Raw genomic sequence first — 23,815 nt, forward strand, 5'->3', positions numbered from 1 at the left:
GGACCCCAAATCATTGACCCATCTATCACAGGACTGCAGAGCCCTTAGCTCTATGTGTAATTCAGCGCAGTATGGTCTGAGCCGTATGCCCGCCGTTGGCAGCATTATTGCGAACCTGGTTGTGGCTCCAGCTGATGCTGCTCGGCCGGATGCCCGCTGCCCACGTCCTCAGTGTAGGGTCACTGATGACCTCCTCACCAAAAGCTATGACATAGCTGCTCACATCGGTCGCCTAGGCAACTCACTGTCCCATTTAGCCCTTGTCCTCTCAAAGTCTTTGAGGGAGGCAGAGGTTGATGATGCTATGCAAAGTCTTAGTGATGCCTCACTCCAAACCTTTGCTTATATGTCCAGAGAGCTTGGCAGACTGATGTCAACCCTTACCATCACTAGACGTCAGGTGTGGCTTGCGCAGTCCCCCCTATCCGAATCCTGCAGAGGCACACTCCGTTCGCTGCCGGTTCTTCCAGGCCAAGTATTTGGACCTGCGGCCCAACAAACTTTGGAGCGTGCTGTTGAGGCTAGTAAATTTCAGCAACAGTTTGTTGACCTATACCGGTCTTCCAGACCTCAGCCAGTCAGATGTGCTACAGCTTTTCACTCTACATCCAGGCTTCCGCCGACTCCCAGAGCTGCACGTGCTTTTGCAGTTGAGGGCCAGCTCTCCCAGCAGTCTGCCTTTCATGAGCCTACGGGCAGACCCCCGAGAACTCAACGGTTTCGCAGAGCTTCCAGTAATCGCTCCCAGAGGTCCTCAGGGATGCGAGGCAGAGGTGGTCGGGTCTGACTGCCAATGTTTGGCCCCCAGCCGTTTTTCACGAAATCAACTCAGCCACTGGGAGGCTCAAGTTCAAGACCCATGGGTCATTTCAACCTTGTTCGAAGGTTACAGAATTCAGTTCAGATGTCGTCTTCCAAAGTTCAATGGGGTGAGGATGACTGTTGTTTCCAACTCGGTGCAGTCTGCTGCCCTACAACGGGAGATTTTGGAACTCCTGGAGAAGGGGGCCATAGAGCCAGTTCACAGTTCAGAAAAGCTCAGGGGGTTCTATTCAATTTACTTCCTTGTTCCAAAGAAGGATGGCGGCTTTCGTCCTATCCTTGATCTCCGACGTCTGAATCGTTATATCAAAGTGCTGCAGTTTCACATGCTCTGCACAGTAGACGTACTTCAAACTATCACACCAGGAGACTGGTTCACAAGTATCGACTTAAAAGACACCGATTTCCATGTACCAGTGTCGCCTCATCACAGGCAGTTTCTCCGCTTTGCTTTCGAAGGTCAGGCATACCAATTCAGGGTGCTTCCTTTCGGCCTCGCTCTTGCCCCTCGTACATTTACCAGATGTATGGCTGCAGCACTAGCCCCACTGCAAGCTCTTGGATTAAGAATCCTACCCTACTTAGACGATTGGCTTGTCTGCGCTCCGAATCAGGAGCAGGCGCACAACGACACAGCTCTTATACTGAACCATGTCTCTCATTTAGGACTCACAGTGAACTTTGCAAAGAGTTCTCTTGTTCCCAGTCAACAAATGACCTTCATTGGCATTGCCATCAACTCCCTGACTATGACTGCATCGCCATCCCCACAGAGAGTGGACGATGTAATTCATCTCGTCTCACACATTCAACGGGCTGTGACGCTGCCTTTTGGTTTGCTACTCCGGTTGATGGGCAAATTGACTGCAATGTCGCTAGTGGTACCTTTGGGACTTCTGTTCTTACGTCCCCTACAGATTTGGATCAACAACCTAGGTCTCAACTCAAAGTTGCATCAGCACAGGCTTGTACGACTCTCCAAGCAGTGCCTTCTGCACCTCAAACCCTGGGGGAACGTGGACTTCATCTGCAAGGGTGTCCCTCTAGGCTCTGTTCCTTCTCACCGAGAGGTGGTTGTTACAGATGCATCACTCAAAGGTTGGGGGGCCGTGTGAAATCACAGGATGGTGAGGGGTGTCTGGAGTCCCCAGGAGAGACTCCAACACATAAACGTGCTGGAGCTTCGCGCTGTGCGACTGGCTCTCAAGCATTTCCTCCCGGCCCTGAGAGGAAGACATGTTCTTGTCCGGTCGGACAACACGTCAACAGTCTATCACATAAACCATCAGGGGGGCACCAGGTCCAATCACTCATTGGCAGAAACTCGGAAGCTTCTCTTATGGGCGTTGCCTCACCTTCAGAGTGTCAGAGCAGTTCATCTGCCCGGTGTACAGAACAGCGCAGCGGCTTTACTCTCCAGACAGAAACCACCACCGGGAGAGTGGAGACTGAACCCGATTGTGGTCCAAATGATATGGCAGAAATATGGTGCAGCGGAAGTGAACCTTTTCGCTTCAAGCACCTCAACACACTGTCCACGATGGTACTCCCTCTTGGAACCAGACAGCCCGCTGGGGCAGGATACATTGGCTCACCCGTGGCCGGATTGCCTCCTTTATGCCTTCCCTCCTCTCCCGCTGCTGATGTTGACACTGCACAGGATAGATCAGAGCAGCCACAGGGTGCTCCTGGTTGCTCCATTCTGGCCTGGGAGGATTTGGTTTCCCATGATTTACAAACTCCTCGAGGGAGAACCTTGGGCTCTCCCGGAGAGGAAGGATTTGTTGTCACAGCTACAGGGGAGGATTTGGCACCCTCACCCAGAACGCCTTCAACTGTATGTGTGGCCGTTGAGGGGCCAGACTCCTTGTTAAGTTCTTGTGACCAGGCTGTTGTTAAGACTATCCTTAATTCACGTGCTGCTTCTACCAGGGCTTTGTATGACAACAGATGGAAGCTGTTTGCGCGGTGGTGTGAGAAACAAAAGTTAGACCCGGAGCATTGCCCTGTGCCTATTCTCCTCAAATATTTACAAGAACTGCTGGAGAAAGGACTTTCTGTCGCTACCTTGAAGGTTTATGTTGCTGCAATCTCTGCCCGGCACGTCTACGTTGCTGGCCTGGGTTCACACCTCTTAGTGTGTCGTTTTTTGAAAGGTGCTCCACGTTTGCGGCCTCCAAGGCTTGCACGCGTACCTTCATGGGACCTTCCTCTAGTCCTGGAGGGTTTAAGCTTATCCCCTTTCGAACCAGTTGAAAGTGCTGATCTTAAATGGGTGTCAGTGAAGACTGCCTTTCTACTTGCACTGTCTTCGGCTAAGCGGGTGGGAGAGCTCCATGCCCTATCAGTCGCTGGGGACTGTTTGCGATGGAATTCTGACGGATCTGGGGTTACGCTGTGGCCTAATCCGTCCTTTTTACCCAAGAGAATTTCAACTTTTCATGTTAACCAGCCAGTTTCCTTGGCTGTGTATGTCCCGCATTCTGATCCAGGATTATCTGTTTCAGGTTCCCTGTGTCCTGTCCGAATGTTGAAGCAGTACATTAGTGCGACTGCCGGGATACGGAAAACGGATGCCCTGTTTGTGTGTTACGGTGATCACAAAAGAGGCTGTGCTGTCTCAAAGCAGCGACTCTCGCATTGGGTCGTGGATGCCATTTTACAAGTATACAGGTCCAGAGGTCTTTAGCCTCCTAAGGTTACGTGCCATTCCACCACAGGGGTGTCCACCTCCTGGGCTGCACTGAGAGGTGTCCCTTTGAGTGATATTTGTGCTGCTGCTACGTGGGCTTTGTCCTGTACCTTCGCCCGCTATTACAGACTGAATGTGGCCGCTCCTCCTGCGGTGACTTCGGCGGTGTTGTCTGCCTCCACTCCCCACTGCTGATGCGAGGCGAGTGTGACTCTTCGTGACCTCGTTGGTATTAAGTCATCCAGGTGCTAAAGCACCGCCCTCTGGCGGTCAGGAGGAATGAAATAGAACGAGAGTTACGAATGTAACTACGGTTCTATGAATTCCGGATGACTGCCAGAGTTGCTTGTCACTCAGAGTCTTGCGAGTTCATTCCGAAAAGAAGCGAGCGCTGGGTGCGTCTGGTATATACAGACAACCAGTGACGTCACCCAGGTCACATTCAATGGTGTGACTTTGTTGGTATATATTCTTGACCTCTGTGCTGCGCACATGTAGTTATCCAGGTGCTAAAGCACCGCCCTCTGGCGGTCATCCGGAATTCATAGAACCGTAGTTACATTCGTAACTCTCGTTTTGCACATTCAGTAACTTTGAAACTTGTTGATGTATATATATATATCCCCAAAATTGTCTAAAGGCAACTAACTGGCTGTAAAAGTGATGATTTGTATTCAAATTATCCTTATGTTTAGTCTGTCCAATTACAGTCTCTGAAAATAAAGTACTATCTACGCAAACAGCCACCTTTCGTAAATGTACAGTGGTATATTTTTGTTAAACCCCTTGAATTAAAGCGAACAATCTACACTATCTAAAATGTATGTTTCATTTATTTATTTATTTTTTTGTGTGTGAGATTTTTTGTAAAGTGTCTTTCAGTTTCTTGAAAATGACTATACAAATTATGTATCATTATCATGATTATGATTGTTGTTATTATTATTATTACTACACTTTAAGCATAAAATGTTGTATTTCAACAACACTGTAAAGGTGTACAGGTGCAAAATTAAAATTGTATCACTGTTCAATTATTTATGGATCAAACCATGTCCAACCACACCTGCTCCTATTTTCCATCATTCATCCAAAACCCACCAGCTATCCAGCAGGGGCAGACAGGTCAATGAGATATTACACACAAGTGCACTGATAGGACAATATCCCCCACTGGAAAATGTTGCTTTGATACAAATGGTTGCTACATTGTGATAACATTTCAAGGTATGTGATTTCAGAACGCAAGGACTAACTCATGAAACTGGCAGTGTCTAGGTTTGCTAATCAAGGGCTATAACTTTGCCAAAATCGGTCAATCTTGTACAATATTTCAATATGCATATTACCAACGTATAACAAGGAATTGTACCATGTTTCCAAAAATTCCTCCTAAAAATGTGAGAAGAGTTCACTTCAGAATGCAGGCACCCACTCATGAAACTGAAGAAGTCTAGATTTGTTAATCAAGGGTCATATCTCTGGTAAAATGGGCCCAACTCAAACGATCATATGATTATATGCGTATTAACAACCCAAAACAAGGATTTTACCCTTTATGGGACAGATGGACAGACAGACAGGTGGAAGGAAATGCAGAGGATAATAAGAAAAACAAATGTACGTCTTTGATTGATCGGGTGCATCAAATTCAACCAACGTCTAATCAATTTATTCTCATTACTATATACGCTTTTAATTTGGAGAGTTGCGAGATGACTGTGCTTATTGTTTTGAGTTATCATGTTAAATATCCTGAATGGATGGACTCATTCACTCACTCACTGCATTTTACAAAGTGCATGCTTAGGTTTTTCCAAACCCTAGCAAAAGATCTTGAGGTTTGTTATTATCTGGTTTTATAACATTAAAACATCCATCTATGCTCACCTGGAGTTGCAGTTCAAGAAAAGATGGTGGGCTCTGTTATTTAAAGTGTATTTTTGGATGAGGACCACATTCGGGAGGGTGTATCTGTGGATTACACCAGATTCACGGCCCTAGAAAACGGAAAATTACATTTTTGCTTTTCATATCATTCCAAAATATGTAAAAAAAAAAAAAAAAAAAAAAAAAATATATATATATATATATATATATATATATATATATATATATATATATATATATATATACGAGGTCTGTTGGAAAAGTAACAGACCTTTTTATTTTTTTCAACAACTATATGGATTTGATTCATATGTTTTTACGTCAGCCAAGCTTGAACCTTCGTGTGCATGCGTGAGTTTTTCCACGCCTGTCGGTTGCGTCATTCTCCTGTGAGCAGGCTTTGAGTGAGCACTGCTCCACCCCTCTCGTCGTTGTTTCATTGCAAGGAAATGGCGGAATGATTTGGGCTTTTTTTTCTATCAGAATTTTTTCAGAAACTGTTAGAGACAGGCAGCTGGAAACCATTCAAAAAATGTATCTGGCTTTCGGTGAACATTTTTACGGGCTTCACAGAGAATAAGGAGTGTTACTACAGCTTTAAGGACGGCCCACAATGGCACACGGCGCGCCGCGCTCCGAGCCGCCATCGAGAGGCAGAAACCACCATTTCATTTCTAAACGGATGGCTGTGTGAAGCCGGGACCGTCGTGTGCAATTTCTGTGGTTATCACAAGAGCTGGACATCAGCCATTTTCTGGCAGATTTCACTTTTAACAAGAGATTTTGTCATGGAAAGCCGTGCGGAGGCTTCGCGTGTCATGACCGATTCGCTGATGAAGCGAGACAAAGGAACACCTCCGTTTCGGAGTGCCAGAGGACAAGTTGGGACATGCCTATCTCGGCTTTCAGTGCTTACCAGTCGAGTGAGTATAAGAGAAATTGTGGAGAGCTGGACATGTCCCAACTTGTCCTCTGACACTCCGAAACGGAGGTGTTCCTTTGTCTCGCTTCATCAGCGAATCGGTCGTGACGTGCGAAGCCTCCGCTCCGATGGCGGCTCCGAGCACGGCACGCTGTGCGCCATTGTGGGCCATCCTTAAAGCTGTAGTAACACTCCTTATTCTCTGTGAAGCCCGTAAAATTTTCACCGAAAGCCAGATAAATTTTTCGAACAGTTTCCAGCTGCCTGTCTGTAACAGTTTCTGAAAAAATTCTGATGGAAAAAAAGCCCAAATCATTCCGCCATTTCCTCGCAATGAAACGACGATGAGAGGGGTGGAGCAGTACTCACTCAAAGCCTGCCCACAGGCGAATGATGCAACCGACAGGCGTGGAAAAACTCACGCATGCGCACGAAGGTTCAAGCTCGGCTGACGTAAAAACATATGAATCAAATCCATATAGTTTTTGAAAAAAATAAAAAGGTCCGTTACTTTTCTAACAGACCTTGTATACACACACACACACACACTATATATGTTTTACAATTCCACCACTGTACATACCACAATCAGGGTTTTATCTGTTGCTGTAATCCCACAGATTGGATCTTGTGTTTCCTGAAAAATAAGATAAATTACTACAATATCTACCTTCACTTAAATTTATTCTATTGGTGAACTAAAAAATGGTTATCAATTACATTCAATCAGGGGCAAATTTCTTGGCCAGATTTGGGTCGGTCCCAAACAGCGCATTTTCACAACTGGGTTGTTAACTATATTTGAATTAAGTCTAGTTGATTTTCCACCTTGAGTCAATGTTTTTCTGGGTAGATTTGATTGTAATTCCACTCAGGGTTTGAGTTAAACAGCTGCATAAAGACCCCTCAAGTTGTTTGCCCACCCACATTTAGAACCAACATTGTGCTGATGTAGACCAAGAAATGTCTTGTGGACTCAGACAGTTGATTTGTCCACACCGGAGTTATTTCCTGGCTACTGTTGCACCTTTCGTTTGGTGCATGTGGGACTTTAACTCTTTTCTTTTCAGCACTGTAGCCAGGCTGACAAAGAGTCAGAGCTCTATTGAGCTGAGTATTCCATTAACTTTAACTAGTAATGACTTCATGACTTTCTTTGCTAACAAAATTTTAACTATTAGAGAAAAAATTACTCATAACCATCCCAAAGACGTATCGTTATCTTTGGCTGCTTTCAGTGATGCCGGTATTTGGTTAGACTCTTTCTCTCCGATTGTTCTGTCTGAGTTATTCTCATTAGTTACTTCATCCAAACCATCAACATGTTTATTAGACCCCATTCCTACCAGGCTGCTCAAGGAAGCCCTACCATTATTTAATGCTTCGATCTTAAATATGATCAATCTATCTTTGTTAGTTGGCTATGTACCACAGGCTTTTAAGGTGGCAGTAATTAAACCATTACTCAAAAAGCCATCACTTGACCCAGCTATCTTAGCTAATTATAGGCCAATCTCCAACCTTCCTTTTCTCTCAAAAATTCTTGAAAGGGTAGTTGTAAAACAGCTAACTGATCATCTGCAGAGGAATGGTCTATTTGAAGAGTTTCAGTCAGGTTTTAGAATTCATCATAGTACAGAAACAGCATTAGTGAAGGTTACAAATGATCTTCTTATGGCCTCGGACAGTGGACTCATCTCTGTGCTTGTTCTGTTAGATCTCAGTGCTGCTTTTGATACTGTTGACCATAAAATTTTATTACAGAGATTAGAGCATGCCATAGGTATTAAAGGCACTGCACTGCGGTGGTTTGAATCATATTTGTCTAATAGATTACAATTTGTTCATGTAAATGGGGAATCTTCTTCACAGACTAAAGTTAATTATGGAGTTCCACAAGGTTCTGTGCTAGGACCAATTTTATTCACTTTATACATGCTTCCCTTAGGCAGTATTATTAGACGCTATTGCTTAAATTTTCATTGTTACGCAGATGATACCCAGCTTTATCTATCCATGAAGCCAGAGGACACACACCAATTAGCTAAACTGCAGGATTGTCTTACAGACATAAAGACATGGATGACCTCTAATTTCCTGCTTTTAAACTCAGATAAAACTGAAGTTATTGTACTTGGCCCCACAAATCTTAGAAACATGGTGTCTAACCAGATCCTTACTCTGGATGGCATTACCCTGACCTCTAGTAATACTGTGAGAAATCTTGGAGTCATTTTTGATCAGGATATGTCATTCAAAGCGCATATTAAACAAATTTGTAGGACTGCTTTTTTGCATTTACGCAATATCTCTAAAATCAGAAAGGTCTTGTCTCAGAGTGATGCTGAAAAACTAATTCATGCATTTATTTCCTCTAGGCTGGACTATTGTAATTCATTATTATCAGGTTGTCCTAAAAGTTCCCTAAAAAGCCTTCAGTTAATTCAAAATGCTGCAGCTAGAGTGCTGACGGGGACTAGGAGAGCATATCTCACCCATATTGGCCTCTCTTCATTGGCTTCCTGTTAATTCTAGAATAGAATTTAAAATTCTTCTTCTTACTTATAAGGTTTTGAATAATCAGGTCCCATCTTATCTTAGGGACCTCGTAGTACCATATTACCCCAATAGAGCGCTTCGCTCTCAGACTGCAGGCTTACTTGTAGTTCCTAGGGTTTGTAAGAGTAGAATGGGAGGCAGAGCCTTCAGCTTTCAGGCTCCTCTCCTGTGGAACCAGCTCCCAATTCAGATCAGGGAGACAGACACCCTCTCTACTTTTAAGATTAGGCTTAAAACTTTCCTTTTTGCTAAAGCTTATAGTTAGGGCTGGATCAGGTGACCCTGAACCATCCCTTAGTTATGCTGCTATAGACGTAGACTGCTGGGGGGTTCCCATGATGCACTGTTTCTTTTTCTTTTTGCTCTGTATGCACCACTCTGCATTTAATCATTAGTGATCGATCTCTGCTCCCCTCCACAGCATGTCTTTTTCCTGGTTCTCTCCCTCAGCCCCAACCAGTCCCAGCAGAAGACTGCCCCTCCCTGAGCCTGGTTCTGCTGGAGGTTTCTTCCTGTTAAAAGGGAGTTTTTCCTTCCCACTGTAGCCAAGTGCTTGCTCACAGGGGGTCGTTTTGACCGTTGGGGTTTTACATAATTATTGTATGGCCTTGCCTTACAATATAAAGCGCCTTGGGGCAACTGATTGTTGTGATTTGGCGCTATATAAAAAAAAAAATTGAAATTGATTGATTGATTAAATGCGTGGCTAAAAATGTGGAGACAAGTCGGCTTCTCAAACTAACTGGTTGCCGTCTTGTGCGCGTGTTGCTTTTACCTCACAGCAGCAGCAGCATCTGTCTACAGACTCATCACATATTCACAAACACATTTGTGGTGATTTTCAAGTTGCAGAACATATCGTCTGCTGCAAATGTGACTGTACAGTTGAACACTACATATAGTATGAATAAAAATAACAAACTACAAATTTATGTTGAGCTGGATTCATAAGTCACTCTTTCAAAAGCATCAAGTCAGTAAATGCACTGCTCTGCACGACAAGCCACTGACATGGTTTGGGTTGACCTTAAACAACGGGCTACCCTACGGTTTCTTACAAAACACCCAAACTTGTACATTTTTTAAAATTCTTCTTCTCAAGACTGAGAACTACACACGATATGGGAGAGTAGAATACAATTATTAGAGTATTTCTGTTCTGTTTCATCCCAGTAATCCCAAAGTGTTGGTGCCTTGGAGCTCTGGTGGCTGCACCCAGCAAAGTTTGAGCTGCTTGTTTGTGGAGGAAAAGCACAAAGCTTCTCTTCATATCACACGTGTGCAAGGGGAAAGGTGCAACATAACTTTTTTTTGTACAGCCAGCGTAACAATAGCCACTTTGGAATAAGTAGGCCCTGTGAAGACCAAAATTGGTTAATCAAGCTGGTAAGTAACAGGTCAAACTAAAGTGACAATACACCAGAGTTAGAAACAATTATGAAAGCAGGACAAAGTGGTTCTGATCTGGTGCCAAAGAAACTCTGATGTGCTTCCTAAAGTGAACACAACGCTATGTACATACTTTATGTAATACCGGTATGATCTCTACTGGAATGCTGACTGCTGTGTATGTACGGTGATTTGATTTTGCAGGAAGAAAAAAAGAGGAGCAATAAAACTTGAAAATTAAACACATTCAAAATTTTTCTTACTGTCCATGGAAAACAGACGTATTACTAATAAACAACAGAATATTACTAATAATACAAAAGTGATTCTGTTGTATTGGGACTGCAAAGAACTGACTCAGCCACGCGGCCCACATGCAGCAAAGTGATTCCTGAAAATGTCATTAAACAGGCAGTGTCTTTGTAAAAAAGTAATTTTTTTCCCCTCATTCTTGCACTTAACCTGGACGTTAACAAAGTTGTTCTAAGACAGAAGTAAAACTGTCACTTACTGTGAAGGCTTTTGCAAAATCTATATTTCCATCATTTCCTCCAGATGGATTGCTGTCAATGTGATAGATCCTAAAACAAACACAAAGGAGTGAGAGCAAATGAGAAATGCCAGGACAGAGGAAAAAGACAAACACTTGCACTTTCTATTGAGGTGGATTCTGGTGCAGGTGCTAGGGCGGCCGTGCGGACGCCAGACACACACCGTCTGGGAGTTCAGTGGCATTTGATTCAGATGAATGAATCCTCTTCATTGCACAGACAACACCAAAATAATCAAATAAAGCCAGCATTTCTTCCACTGGATCCCAGAATACATACTTGTGGTTTTGTTACCTCCCTGAAACGTTCCACAATCTTTTCGATATGTACTGTAAATTCTGATGCAGCCGTTGGACTGTCCCCTGGCTGGCTGTGTTAAACACGATTAAATAACAGCACCACTGATCAGCAGTGCAGCTTCAGCTCAGCTTGACTACTGTTTGGACGGGTTCCACAAAGCCTCACCTCTCTCTTCCCTCCTTCTTCATTCTGGTCACTTGGTTGATTTCCACGGCTGTTAATTTCTTCGCTACTCTGTACTGCCAGATATAGAAAGCTTCTCTGGATGCAGCAATCACATGCGTCTTCGTCATGGTGACAAACAGTGGATCTGACCACAGACACAGTGACAGACTTAATTACAAAGATGAAGATCAAATTAAACAGTGTAATTTTGCAGCAGCTAAATAAATCACAAACAAGTAAACAATGTTCCTGCCTGGAAAGCACGGGTCAAAGATTACAAATCAATAATATTTTAAAATGTTTCTCATTTTTTAGGTTGTTCTAAGTGGCTTAATGCCATGTATTATTATTAATTATTTATGCCATAACCCGAATATAAAGTGACCCTGATTATAAGAGTACATCGCTTTTTCAAGACATATTTTTGGAAAACTACTTGCTGAACACCAAATTCTTTCATTTGAAAATAATGCTCCTGTGTAACATTGATGCATTACAATATGGTCATAGTTTAACTTTTTTTTTTTTTAATGCTTTCAATGACTCCTTAAAGATGTGTTCTGAGAAACATGGACACTTTTGTTGCCATTTCTACAAAATTTATAAATAATAGGAAATATATCAATATTGATGATCAATCAATTTTGAAGATATTAGCTGCAGCCTTATTTACGACATGACAGTTCTCAGGCAGTTTAAATACAGTTTACACATTGATGAGACTGACTGGCAAAATAGTTACCAACAGGACATGAGATAAAGCAACACCGTAAAACATATACCTGACCTTCAGATAATCCCAGATATCGTGCACTTCCTGTTGTGTGCATCCACATTCCCGGCGGTAATAAAACCTTTGCACCACACTAGTCTCCAAAATTACACCTTAGTAAACTGTAGCTTTGAGTCAATTTGTGTCTTTCAGGCTTTCGTATCTGCAGTCTTTGAACTGCATTCACAAGAGCTCCTCAGCAAACATTCAGCAACGTTTGTCAAACAGAAACAACACGGTGTCTGTCTGTGAGACATAAAGAAGATCTGTGCGTTGGAGATATTTGCTGTAGGATGTGGAGGTCTCATGAAAGCTGTAAATCTGGAGGAAGAATGTCAGCTACCTCTTCACATGTAACTGCAGTCAGGGAGTGACCTCTCGACTCGCCTGATGGACTATAACATGCACTATAAGGTAAACTGGCTCTTTGTTAACTGTCTGCTGTGCCGAAAGACGTTTAGTGGATTTATAACGGCGCATCAGTTCAAAACTAGATGTCCATGAACTCACCGATGTCAATATATTTTGAATCCAATGGCGTCCCAATAGAATTACACAAAAACAGGACATACTGCAAAACACAAAATAGTTCCAAATTATTTTAATGAATTGATGACACCATCAGACGACAAAAACAGTCATTTTGAGGGTGTGAGTTTCACGTGTACGTTACCCTTGCATAACTCCCAGACTCTAACTCAGCATCCTCCTTTGTTGCAATAAATTAGAAAAAGAGGATCCTTAAAATTACAACTTTTATGATGTTTGACTCGCACAGCACATAACAAAAGTGACATCAACATCATCTTCTACAACAAATAATTACACTAATTCTGTTTTTATTTTTGCTTCCCTCTTAATATACCTGAGACTGAGCGTCATCTGACTTTGTGGCCAGGATACAGAAGTCTCCTGAGGTGGCGATGCACATCAGGCTCTTGACATACTTGACAAACTTCTCATTGTTCTTGGTATCCCAGAACACCACACAGTACTCTTGTCGCTCTGGCTTTGTATAGGCATACACAACTGTGCTGCAGCAGTAGCCCCACTGTTAAGAGGCATAAAAAAAAATAAATAAAAAAAAACATTTTTTTGCACAATGACCGCTGTGATAGGCTCCAGTACCCCGTGACCCTTAACTGAAATAAGCAGGCTTTGAAAATGTATCTGTACATATCACTCTAGCAATAGTCACAGCTGGCTCATACCATTAATAATTAGGGATGTCCCAATCAGGCTTTTTTTTTTTAAATCTCCAATCTTGTTCCAAGTCATTTAATACAGAGTATGTGTTGATACTGAGTCCCAATGTAATACTTATTTTCCTAGATACTGTACTTGCACAGAGCAAATTGCAACCACATTAAAGTCAATCCGCTGTACATGTTTGACAATTTAACAGCTCTGCCATGCCTTTCAATCCAAGCTGTTCCTTGACATTTTACTATTTTTTTTTTTAAATTAAGGAGATTTTTTTTTTACATGGCTCATGAATTCCACATAATGCAGAACTGCAGTAGTAAAACTAGGACACAGAGTAATACTGGTTGAAAAAGATTTTAGGTGTTCAATATATACAAAAATATTATTTTATTATTATTATTAGCAAATACATTTTGTTAAAATGTCTTCAAAAGTGGACTCAGGTGATGAAGGTGAGGGGATTCCAACTCCTTGCCTTGTTGAGTCGGATTCTGACGTGTCCAGAAGAAAAGCTCTTTTTTTTTTTTTTTTTACGTGGAAAGTACTATATGACTGACAGGTAGGAAGGGTGTATCACATGTGCCATATGTCAGACACAGACCGTGTATTTGAAGCAAAAGAAAGTGCAACTGTGTCTTTAAAGCTTGCACTGCTGACTGTTACTGCTGCATTGGCACCGCGCTATGAAACAGAGTGAGACTGAGTGCACTGTTGATGATCTGTGTCAATAAAATAGACGCTGTGTCTTTAAAGTGAAGGAGCGTGTTAATGTAGCTTTAAAAAATGTAGCACACATGAGCAGCAGCACTGAATTCCTGCTGCTTCCACCTGTTTGTTAGAGGCGAGCGATATGACCTCAAATTAATATCTCAGTATTTCTCACTTTTTGGATGGTGATGGTATTATATCACGTTATTACTAGTTTTGCACTACATCACCCATTTAATAATCATCTGTTTTGTGCCAGATTTTAACATGGATTATTTTCATTTTCAAATCTGCTTCATCAAAGTTAAAATCTGGAAGAAAATCTTCATGAATCAAAGATTTTTACAGCTTTATATTTAAAAATCTGTGGCTGTGTTTAATTAATGATGTAAAGGCTTAAATGAACGTGCAAACAGAGCAAAAGTCCACTGGTTCACAAAACAGAATCATAGTTTAATCATTTCCATGACCATTAAGTTACTTCTTCGTGTGAAAATGACTTAATGGCCAGTAACATCTACAAGAAAATGATTTAATGGCAGATTAAATACATGAAGCAAAGTGAATGAAAACTCTTTTCTTTTCTTTGCTGGCGAAGCCAAGTGAAGCCACAAAGCTGAACAGGGAAACTGAAAATTGAAAACTGGACACAAAATAAGGTTCATCAGTATACAAATAATTGTTTATGAGGTCAATTGTATGAATATTTCATGAGGTGAAAGCTGTAAAACATTACAGCTTTCACCAAATTAAATATTTCTTCCATTGAAAGAATGAAAAACATTCATTATTTGCTTTATATAACAGCTAAAATAGATCCTTGTAATTTGATGTTTTATTAATTTATAAACAACAGAAAGGGACTTACATTTTGCTGTGTGTCACTGGTGTTTTAACGTCAATAATCCAAAACAAACTTTAAATAGTAGTCCAAAATTGTTCTCACTCAACTTGGAAAAACAGATAGTTCAAAAATAATTCTGACGATGTAGTCCGTGATGCCGTGCAGAGACTTTGTGTTCTCCCCCCAAAAAACACTGTGTTCTTCCTCAGTCCAACAAAAAATTACATCAGAAATTAGACCAGCTCTTCATCCTAAAAGCTTTTCATGCCTCCAGACGCTGTAACCCGCCTGGAGGCATGAAAAGCTTTTTTGTGTTACAAGAATTAGCACCATCAATTAGCTCCTTCAAACAGTCGTCCATCAGCAAATCAAACTCCACCATGTTTAGCTAAACAGTGTCCCCACTAGTGGGCGGTGGTTGCAGTGTGTAATGGTACAAAATGTGTGAAACCAAATTTGCACGGTAAATGGAACCAAATTGCATGCGAAATGCAACGCAGCACAAATGGGACAAAGAATCCATGTCACGTGACAAAGCACCAATCAAATGACAAGGATCCACTCAGCCGTTATATAATTTTGCATATGCTATGAATTCAGTCCCTCGTAACCCTCATCGGGATAAGAGTGTACCCACAAGCGATGCAACGGATTGTTTTGATTGCGATATAGGGTTGTGTACCGTTGACTGTTATGTATAATTTGGAATCAGCTTGAAGATAAGATGATTTCAGTCTCAATAGAAATGTAGAGGCTAAGACGACTGTAACCTGTGGATACATTTTTGGGAAACTTGACCTTGTTTTTAATCAATTCTGCCCTCATGAAGTCAATTTAAGATCAAAATAAGTCAAAATGCTATATGTCAATACTCATTCAAATAACCTCATTCATTTTGATTTCTCCAAGTCATTTTTAATTTACAGAAATTGTGCTGGCATTTACCTTGTAATCAGGTCTTATGTTGGCAAAGAAGATGTAAGATTCCACAGCCAGGCCAATACGCAGACCCCCTCCCTCCCAGGTGACTCCTGTCAACTGCTTCCCAGGCACTTTCAAAGTTCTCAGATGCTGATTAAACACCACAAGAGAAAGAAATAAGAAAAACAAACATTAGTTTCTATCCTTAGAAAAGCAGACAATGAGCTACAAGCTCATTTTCATCAAAACTAACTGTGCTGAGTCCTAGCAGGACAAATAATATTGGTCTGAATGTGCAGGCAGCTGTGAGACGAATGAACAGGGACTGTCTGTAAAGTGCAAAAACGAAAACACACAAGAAAATATTCACTGTTATAAGGTGTAGTGTCACCAGGTTCACTTCAAGCATCAAAGTGCTCCTGCTGGTTGTACTGCCACACAACACTGAGTTTGGAAAGTACATCATTTAAGATATTTTTTAATTGATAAAATATTCAGACACATCAAACATCTCCTGCCTTTTAAAATACAGCACTGAATTAGGAAAAAAATGTCACTTTGCATAATTCTGAAGATTATTCTTCATTGCTAAAATATTCAATAACTTACAAGTTGTAGTGTCTTTTCCACCTTTTAATCTCCAAAATGACTTTATTTTCCTCCAATCTAAGTCCTGTAGTTTAACAGGCAGATGATCATTGATGGGTGAAGTGAATTTTGTGACACGACACCTTGGATCAGTGAAGATTTAGCAGGTAAAAAATATATATATCTGAAATTGGGAAAACTTACATTTTTCAAAACTAAGTGTGGCCGTATAATCAACAGGAGAACTTTGATGTACGAAGCAAATTTTGCAACACAACAGCTTTTACAATAAAGCCAGTGAATATTCCTCTAATGTCACTTTTACACTTTGTAAACAGTCCCCGCACATTCAGATCTACGTTGTTTGTCCTGTAAGGTGGACAGTTCACAGGTTGTAGCTCCTTGTCTACTTTCCTGAGGACAGAAACTAGTGTTGTTTGTTTTTATGGAGTGTTTGTCTGATGTCAGTTTCACTTTGACTGAGCCGTCGATGAAGCTGAAGCCTTGCTAATTGTCTTTTTAAATGACACATGCTAATGTGTATATCATGAGTCGCAGCAGGTCATAAAGCTATTTCAGACTGTGTGTGTCCAGGCTTCAATGGATAGAGATGTGATGTGGTCATTCTTCCGACCCTCTTAGACAAGAATGATGTCTTTGGCAGGGATACCGCCTGTTTATTCCAACAGGAAGCGGTTACATTATTTCTTTTTCTCAGGGAACCAAAATGCTGTTTTGTCAGGATATCGAAATCATTAAAGCAGAGGAAATAAAATACATGAATCCACGGCACCTTTGGGCAAGTAAAATAATAGTTTAAAGTCATTAAAAAAATCCAAATTCTTTTATTTCAGCTTCTTAAATGCGAACATTTAAAGGTGCCATCTTGAGCCCTTGGGTGTGTTAAGGCATATACTGCCGCCACGATGTTCAAACACACCAGCACATAATGTCGCCGGTACATATCGTCCCAAGCAACAATATATACTGACAATCAAAGCACATATCGTTACTGGTCATCAGAGCAAGAAGTAAAACATGATGTTTAACTATGACTTGTTTTGTTTTTTTCTCTCTGTCTCACACACACGTACACACACTCACTCACTCTCATTACGTCCGCCAAGAACGTAATAAAATTGGCGGCATTTATTTATTTAATATGCTGCTTAAATTCATGGGGTGCACAGTAAATTTTGCTGAGTAAAATATACTATGCCGGGATAACATTTGGTCCCACTCTAAATAGTGTAAAATACACTCAATTATAGAGTGAACTCAGCTCCACCATCTTGGCAAATCAAGTGTTTCTACTCCAATATGAGTTGATTTTACACTGTGATAGAGTTCATTTAACTCTATTTGGACTGTGACCAAATGTTATCCCTGCTCTTCAAAATTTGCTGTGTTGTCTGATTTGAGGTCGGAGCCCAAAGTAGGCCAAAGAAAGGTGCTTTTTTTTTTGCAAGTGGCACCCAGGGGTGCTCGCTGCACTCTCATAGGGCAAGGCAGCGAGGGAAGCTCGCAGGACGCTGCAAGCAACACCATCACTGGAAACTAGGGGTGCCGGAAAAAAAATCGATTCATGTCCGAATCGCGATTCTTATTTATTAAGATTCTGAATCCATCCAAAGTGTCCAAGAATCAATTTTTAAAAAGCATTTTTTAAACATTTTCTTGCTTACTCGCTGCATGTACTGTTTGTCAGGCAATGGCCTCCGTACGGCAGCATCCCCGCTAGGGGAGGGTCCGGCATGCTTCAAACATTCATGAGCTGCAGCTTAGCATGGCGGACAAAGAGCTAATTCAACCAGCACCGTCTTCGCTGAAGGCAAATGTTTGGGCGCATTTTGGATTTTATTATTTGTTGCGTAAGAAGGAGCTTGATATGACTTATAGAATGTGCAAAATCTGCAAAATAAAAGTACTTTGGGAACACTTCAAGTCCTCGAGCCCACATGCTACGCCATCACCCGGAGCTAAAAGAAGCGAAGCAGCGGTCTCTGCTGACTACTGACCAGCGCAGACTCCATCACTTCACTAAACTGTCAGCCAACTCTGAAGGAGCAAAGCGGATAAATAAATTTACATCTTTAGAATCACTTGATTAACCTTGTAAAGCTGCATTTTCTGAAACATAAACATTTTTTAAGTAATGTTACTATTTCTCAGAGCTCTTTCAAGCTTAGAGGAATGTAGGTAATCCTGCAATTGGCACTCTTTGTTACAAAGAGTATTGACTGTGAACTGAGAATTGGTTTGAATCGAAAATCAATTCTGAATCGAATCGTCACCCCAAGAATCGGCATCGAATTGAATCGTGAGTTGTTGTAAGATTCACATCCCTACCAGAAACAGTCACGCATCGAACGCTAACCCATGACGCACAGGCGGCCAGCGCACAGAGGTCTAAAAAGTAGGCTTCCTGTGGATGCGCACTGGGTTTGGTTCTGGCGTTTTATCGCTGTGAGCGCATGAAAAGTGTCACATTTATTTTCTTGCAAGCCTTCTCGACAGCGCCAGGACTTTTCATGGCCACTGTGCACAGGACCAAGGAAGATGGTTTGGTCCATCCTGTATTGGCTCGAGATGCTTTTGTGCAGCAGGATGCAGAACGCCACATCATTCAGCATGACTTTTGGTATGTTGGTGAATTATTCAAAGCGCTCGGGTGATATTGGCTCAGTAATTATAAAAATGCCAGCGCTGCTGCTGCTTCTGCTGCTGATGGCGGTGACAGAACAGCGCGCACACCGGAGGCTGCTGCCGGTGGGACAATGACGCGGGGATTTACGCGGCACAGACAGTTCTTGCACTGATCCACAGATTTACTCGCGAATCCACCCAGCTTTTACGCACGAAGCGTGCGGATCTAATTCGAGCAAGTCTCTCTCTTTCTCTCTTTGACTGATTGATTGATTTGGCAAAATACATGATATGAAATAACAATGACAATATACATACATACTTGCTGAGGATGACACGAAAAAGCACAGACTTATTTCCACTGTGGTCCCTATGACAAGAGAGAAAAACAAACAACAATGATAAAAAAACAAACAAAAAAACAGAAATACTTTAAAATGGCAACAAAGCCATACACAAATTACTAAAATACAAAATTATTATGACCTCTCTCTCTCTCTCGCTCACACAACTGTTGCGGAATATCATGACAACGTGTACCAAATTTCATGGCACAGACTGTCGCTGGTCCAGTGGACTACAGATGATGTGGTTCTGTTGGCTTCATTAGAGAGTGGCCAACAATACAAATTGGGCAGGTTTGAAGCTGAATGTGAAGCGACTGGAATAAGAATCAGCACCTCTAAATCTGAGACCGTGGTCCTCTGTCGGAAAAGGTCGGAATGTCCCCAGTGCAGGAGTTTAAGTATCTCGGGATCTTGTTCAGGAATAATCAATCAACTCTGAAAATAATCATTAGTTTCAGCCCTACTATATCTACAACAAATTACCATTTCTAAAAATACTGTGGAAGTCAACAAAATCTTCACTCTCACCTCCCCAAATGGTGTGTAGAACTGCACTACGTTGAAGTCTTTCTCCAAATTTGACACTCTGGGGAAACCTGCCAGTGCCAGCACACTGCCACAGGGGTTCCACTGGATACTAACTACAGTCATCTGTGCATCAATATAGACTGGGTCTGCAAAAATAGAGGCAGCACAGGTTGAAACTTGGCACGTCAGTCAACGTTTCACTTGACTCAAAGATACAGTATAATATATGGAGGGGTTTAAAAGGTGTATGAGCTTACTTTCATCATTTTCATAGCGCATGATCTGGCATCTTCCATTGTCAAAACAGACAGCGAGGCATGGACATTCTGGCTCCACATAACCCCCAGCGCCTGCGTACCAATGAATACCTGCTATGCTGATGGCTCCAGTCATATTTGAAAGACAGCTGATGGTCATTTTCATCTGAAACATAAATTGGACTTTGACAAAAAAAAAAAAAACACAACAAAAAAACAACTCAATATATACAACCCCTGGCAAAAATTATGGAATCACCGGCCTCGGAGGATGTTCATTCAGTTGTTTAATTTTGTAGAAAAAAAGCAGATCACAGACATGACCCAAAACTAAAGTCATTTCAAATGGCAATTTTCTGGCTTTAAGAAACACTATAAGAAATCAGGAAAAAAATTGTGGCAGTCGCTAGGGGGGAAGGAGCCTGAGCTTGTGTGGGAGGTTGAGAGATACCGACTAGAGATAGTCGGGCTCACCTCCAGGCACAGTTTGGGCTCTGGTACCCAACTCCCGGAGAGGGGCTGGACGCTTCATTTTTCTGGCGTCGCCCACGGGGAGAGGCGGGGAGCTGGGGTCGCATTGCTTATTGCTCCCCAGCTCAGTCATCAAGTGTTGGAGTTCACTCCGGTGAACGAGAGGGTGACGTCCCTACGCCTTCGGGTCGGGGACAGGTCTCTCACCGTTGTTTCGGCCTATGGGCCGAGCAGCAATGCAGAGTACCCGACCTTCCTGGAGACCCTGGGAGGGGTACTAGATAGCGCTCCGACTGGGGACTCCATTGTTCTCCTGAGGGATTTCAACGCCCACGTGGGCGGCGACAGTGAGACCTGGAGGGGGGTGATCGGGAAGCACGGCCTCGCCGATCTGAACCCGAGTGGTGTTCAGTTGTTGGACTTCTGTGCTAGTCACAGTTTGTTCATCACGAACACCATGTTCAAGCACAAGGGTGTCCATAAGTGCACGTGGCACCAGGACACCCTGAGCCGGAGGTCGATGATCGACTTTGTAGTCGTATCATCTGAACGTCGGCCACGTATCTCGGACACTCGAGTGAAGAGAGGGGCAGAGCTGTCGACTGATAACCACCTGGTAGTCTTACACACCTCTCTGCAGCTTCTCTCCCCCTGCCATCCCCTCATTACCCCATCCCCATAGAGACGGTGCCTGCTCCCAGACTACCAATAACCAGCAAAAATCTATTTAAGCATAAAAATTCAAAAAGAAAAAATAATATAGCACCTTCAACTGCACCACAGACTAAAACAGTTAAATGTGGTCTGTTAAACATTAGGGGTCTCTCTTCTAAGTCCCTGTTAGTAAATGATATAATAATTGATCAACATATTGATTTATTCTGCCTTACAGAAACCTGGTTACAGCAGGATGAATATGTTAGTTTAAATGAGTCAACACCCCCGAGTCACACTAACTGTCAGAATGCTCGTAGCACGGGCCGGGGCGGAGGATTAGCAGCAATCTTCCATTCCAGCTTATTAATTAATCAAAAACCCAGACAGAGCTTTAATTCATTTGAAAGCTTGTCTCTTAGTCTTGTCCATCCAAATTGGAAGTCCCAAAAACCAGTTTTATTTGTTATTATCTATCGTCCACCTGGTCGTTACTGTGAGTTTCTCTGTGAATTTTCAGACCTTTTGTCTGACTTAGTGCTTAGCTCAGATAAGATAATTATAGTGGGCGATTTTAACATCCACACAGATGCTGAGAATGACAGCCTCAGCACTGCATTTAATCTATTATTAGACTCTATTGGCTTTGCTCAAAAAGTAAATGAGTCCACCCACCACTTTAATCATATCTTAGATCTTGTTCTGACTTATGGTATGGAAATAGAAGACTTAACAGTATTCCCTGAAAACTCCCTTCTGTCTGATCATTTCTTAATAACATTTACATTTACTCTGATGGACTACCCAGCAGTGGGGAATAAGTTTCATTACACTAGAAGTCTTTCAGAAAGCGCTGTAACTAGGTTTAAGGATATGATTCCTTCTTTATGTTCTCTAATGCCATATACCAACACAGTGCAGAGTAGCTACCTAAACTCTGTAAGGGAGATAGAGTATCTCGTCAATAGTTTTACATCCTCATTGAAGACAACTTTGGATGCTGTAGCTCCTCTGAAAAAGAGAGCTTTAAATCAGAAGTGTCTGACTCCTTGGTATAACTCACAAACTCGTAGCTTAAAGCAGATAACCCGTAAGTTGGAGAGGAAATGGCGTCTCACTAATTTAGAAGATCTTCACTTAGCCTGGAAAAAGAGTCTGTTGCTCTATAAAAAAGCCCTCCGTAAAGCTAGGACATCTTTCTACTCATCACTAATTGAAGAAAATAAGAACAACCCCAGGTTTCTTTTCAGCACTGTAGCCAGGCTGACAAAGAGTCAGAGCTCTATTGAGCTGAGTATTCCATTAACTTTAACTAGTAATGACTTCATGACTTTCTTTGCTAACAAAATTTTAACTATTAGAGAAAAAATTACTCATAACCATCCCAAAGACGTATCGTTATCTTTGGCTGCTTTCAGTGATGCCGGTATTTGGTTAGACTCTTTCTCTCCGATTGTTCTGTCTGAGTTATTTTCATTAGTTACTTCATCCAAACCATCAACATGTTTATTAGACCCCATTCCTACCAGGCTGCTCAAGGAAGCCCTACCATTATTTAATGCTTCGATCTTAAATATGATCAATCTATCTTTGTTAGTTGGCTATGTACCACAGGCTTTTAAGGTGGCAGTAATTAAACCATTACTTAAAAAGCCATCACTTGACCCAGCTATCTTAGCTAATTATAGGCCAATCTCCAACCTTCCTTTTCTCTCAAAAATTCTTGAAAGGGTAGTTGTAAAACAGCTAACTGATCATCTGCAGAGGAATGGTCTATTTGAAGAGTTTCAGTCAGGTTTTAGAATTCATCATAGTACAGAAACAGCATTAGTGAAGGTTACAAATGATCTTCTTATGGCCTCGGACAGTGGACTCATCTCTGTGCTTGTTCTGTTAGACCTCAGTGCTGCTTTTGATACTGTTGACCATAAAATTTTATTACAGAGATTAGAGCATGCCATAGGTATTAAAGGCACTGCGCTGCGGTGGTTTGAATCATATTTGTCTAATAGATTACAATTTGTTCATGTAAATGGGGAATCTTCTTCACAGACTAAAGTTAATTATGGAGTTCCACAAGGTTCTGTGCTAGGACCAATTTTATTCACTTTATACATGCAGTATTATTAGACGGTATTGCTTAAATTTTCATTGTTACGCAGATGATACCCAGCTTTATCTATCCATGAAGCCAGAGGACACACACCAATTAGCTAAACTGCAGGATTGTCTTACAGACATAAAGACATGGATGACCTCTAATTTCCTGCTTTTAAACTCAGATAAAACTGAAGTTATTGTACTTGGCCCCACAAATCTTAGAAACATGGTGTCTAACCAGATCCTTACTCTGGATGGCATTAGCCTGACCTCTAGTAATACTGTGAGAAATCTTGGAGTCATTTTTGATCAGGATATGTCATTCAAAGCGCATATTAAACAAATATGTAGGACTGCTTTTTTGCATTTACGCAATATCTCTAAAATCAGAAAGGTCTTGTCTCAGAGTGATGCTGAAAAACTAATTCATGCATTTATTTCCTCTAGGCTGGACTATTGTAATTCATTATTATCAGGTTGTCC

The 23,815-nt window shown here is 41.8% G+C and overlaps 1 protein-coding gene across 4 annotated transcripts in view; it reads right to left on the minus strand.

The window, feature by feature from the left end:
- wdr35 (WD repeat domain 35) overlaps positions 1-23,815 on the minus strand; it is a 64,809-nt gene that overhangs the window by 21,198 nt on the left and 19,796 nt on the right. Inside the window, exons 7-16 of one of the 4 annotated variants that reach the window (XM_034195441.1) lie at positions 20,108-20,273; positions 19,851-19,996; positions 15,766-15,891; positions 12,928-13,113; positions 12,736-12,771; positions 12,573-12,633; positions 11,291-11,435; positions 10,786-10,855; positions 6,910-6,963; positions 5,405-5,514 (exon numbers count right to left, since the gene is read on the minus strand). In XM_034195441.1, the coding sequence (XP_034051332.1) occupies positions 5,405-5,514; positions 6,910-6,963; positions 10,786-10,855; positions 11,291-11,435; positions 12,573-12,633; positions 12,736-12,771; positions 12,928-13,113; positions 15,766-15,891; positions 19,851-19,996; positions 20,108-20,273 (1,100 nt within the window). The remainder of the gene's footprint in view (positions 1-5,404; positions 5,515-6,909; positions 6,964-10,785; positions 10,856-11,290; positions 11,436-12,572; positions 12,634-12,735; positions 12,772-12,927; positions 13,114-15,765; positions 15,892-19,850; positions 19,997-20,107; positions 20,274-23,815) is intronic. The other 3 variants (XM_034195443.1, XM_034195442.1, XM_034195444.1) reach the window with 3 other exon arrangements.

Source organism: Thalassophryne amazonica, chromosome 19, assembly GCF_902500255.1.
Source record: "Thalassophryne amazonica chromosome 19, fThaAma1.1, whole genome shotgun sequence".
Taxonomy (NCBI): Eukaryota; Metazoa; Chordata; class Actinopteri; order Batrachoidiformes; family Batrachoididae; genus Thalassophryne; species Thalassophryne amazonica.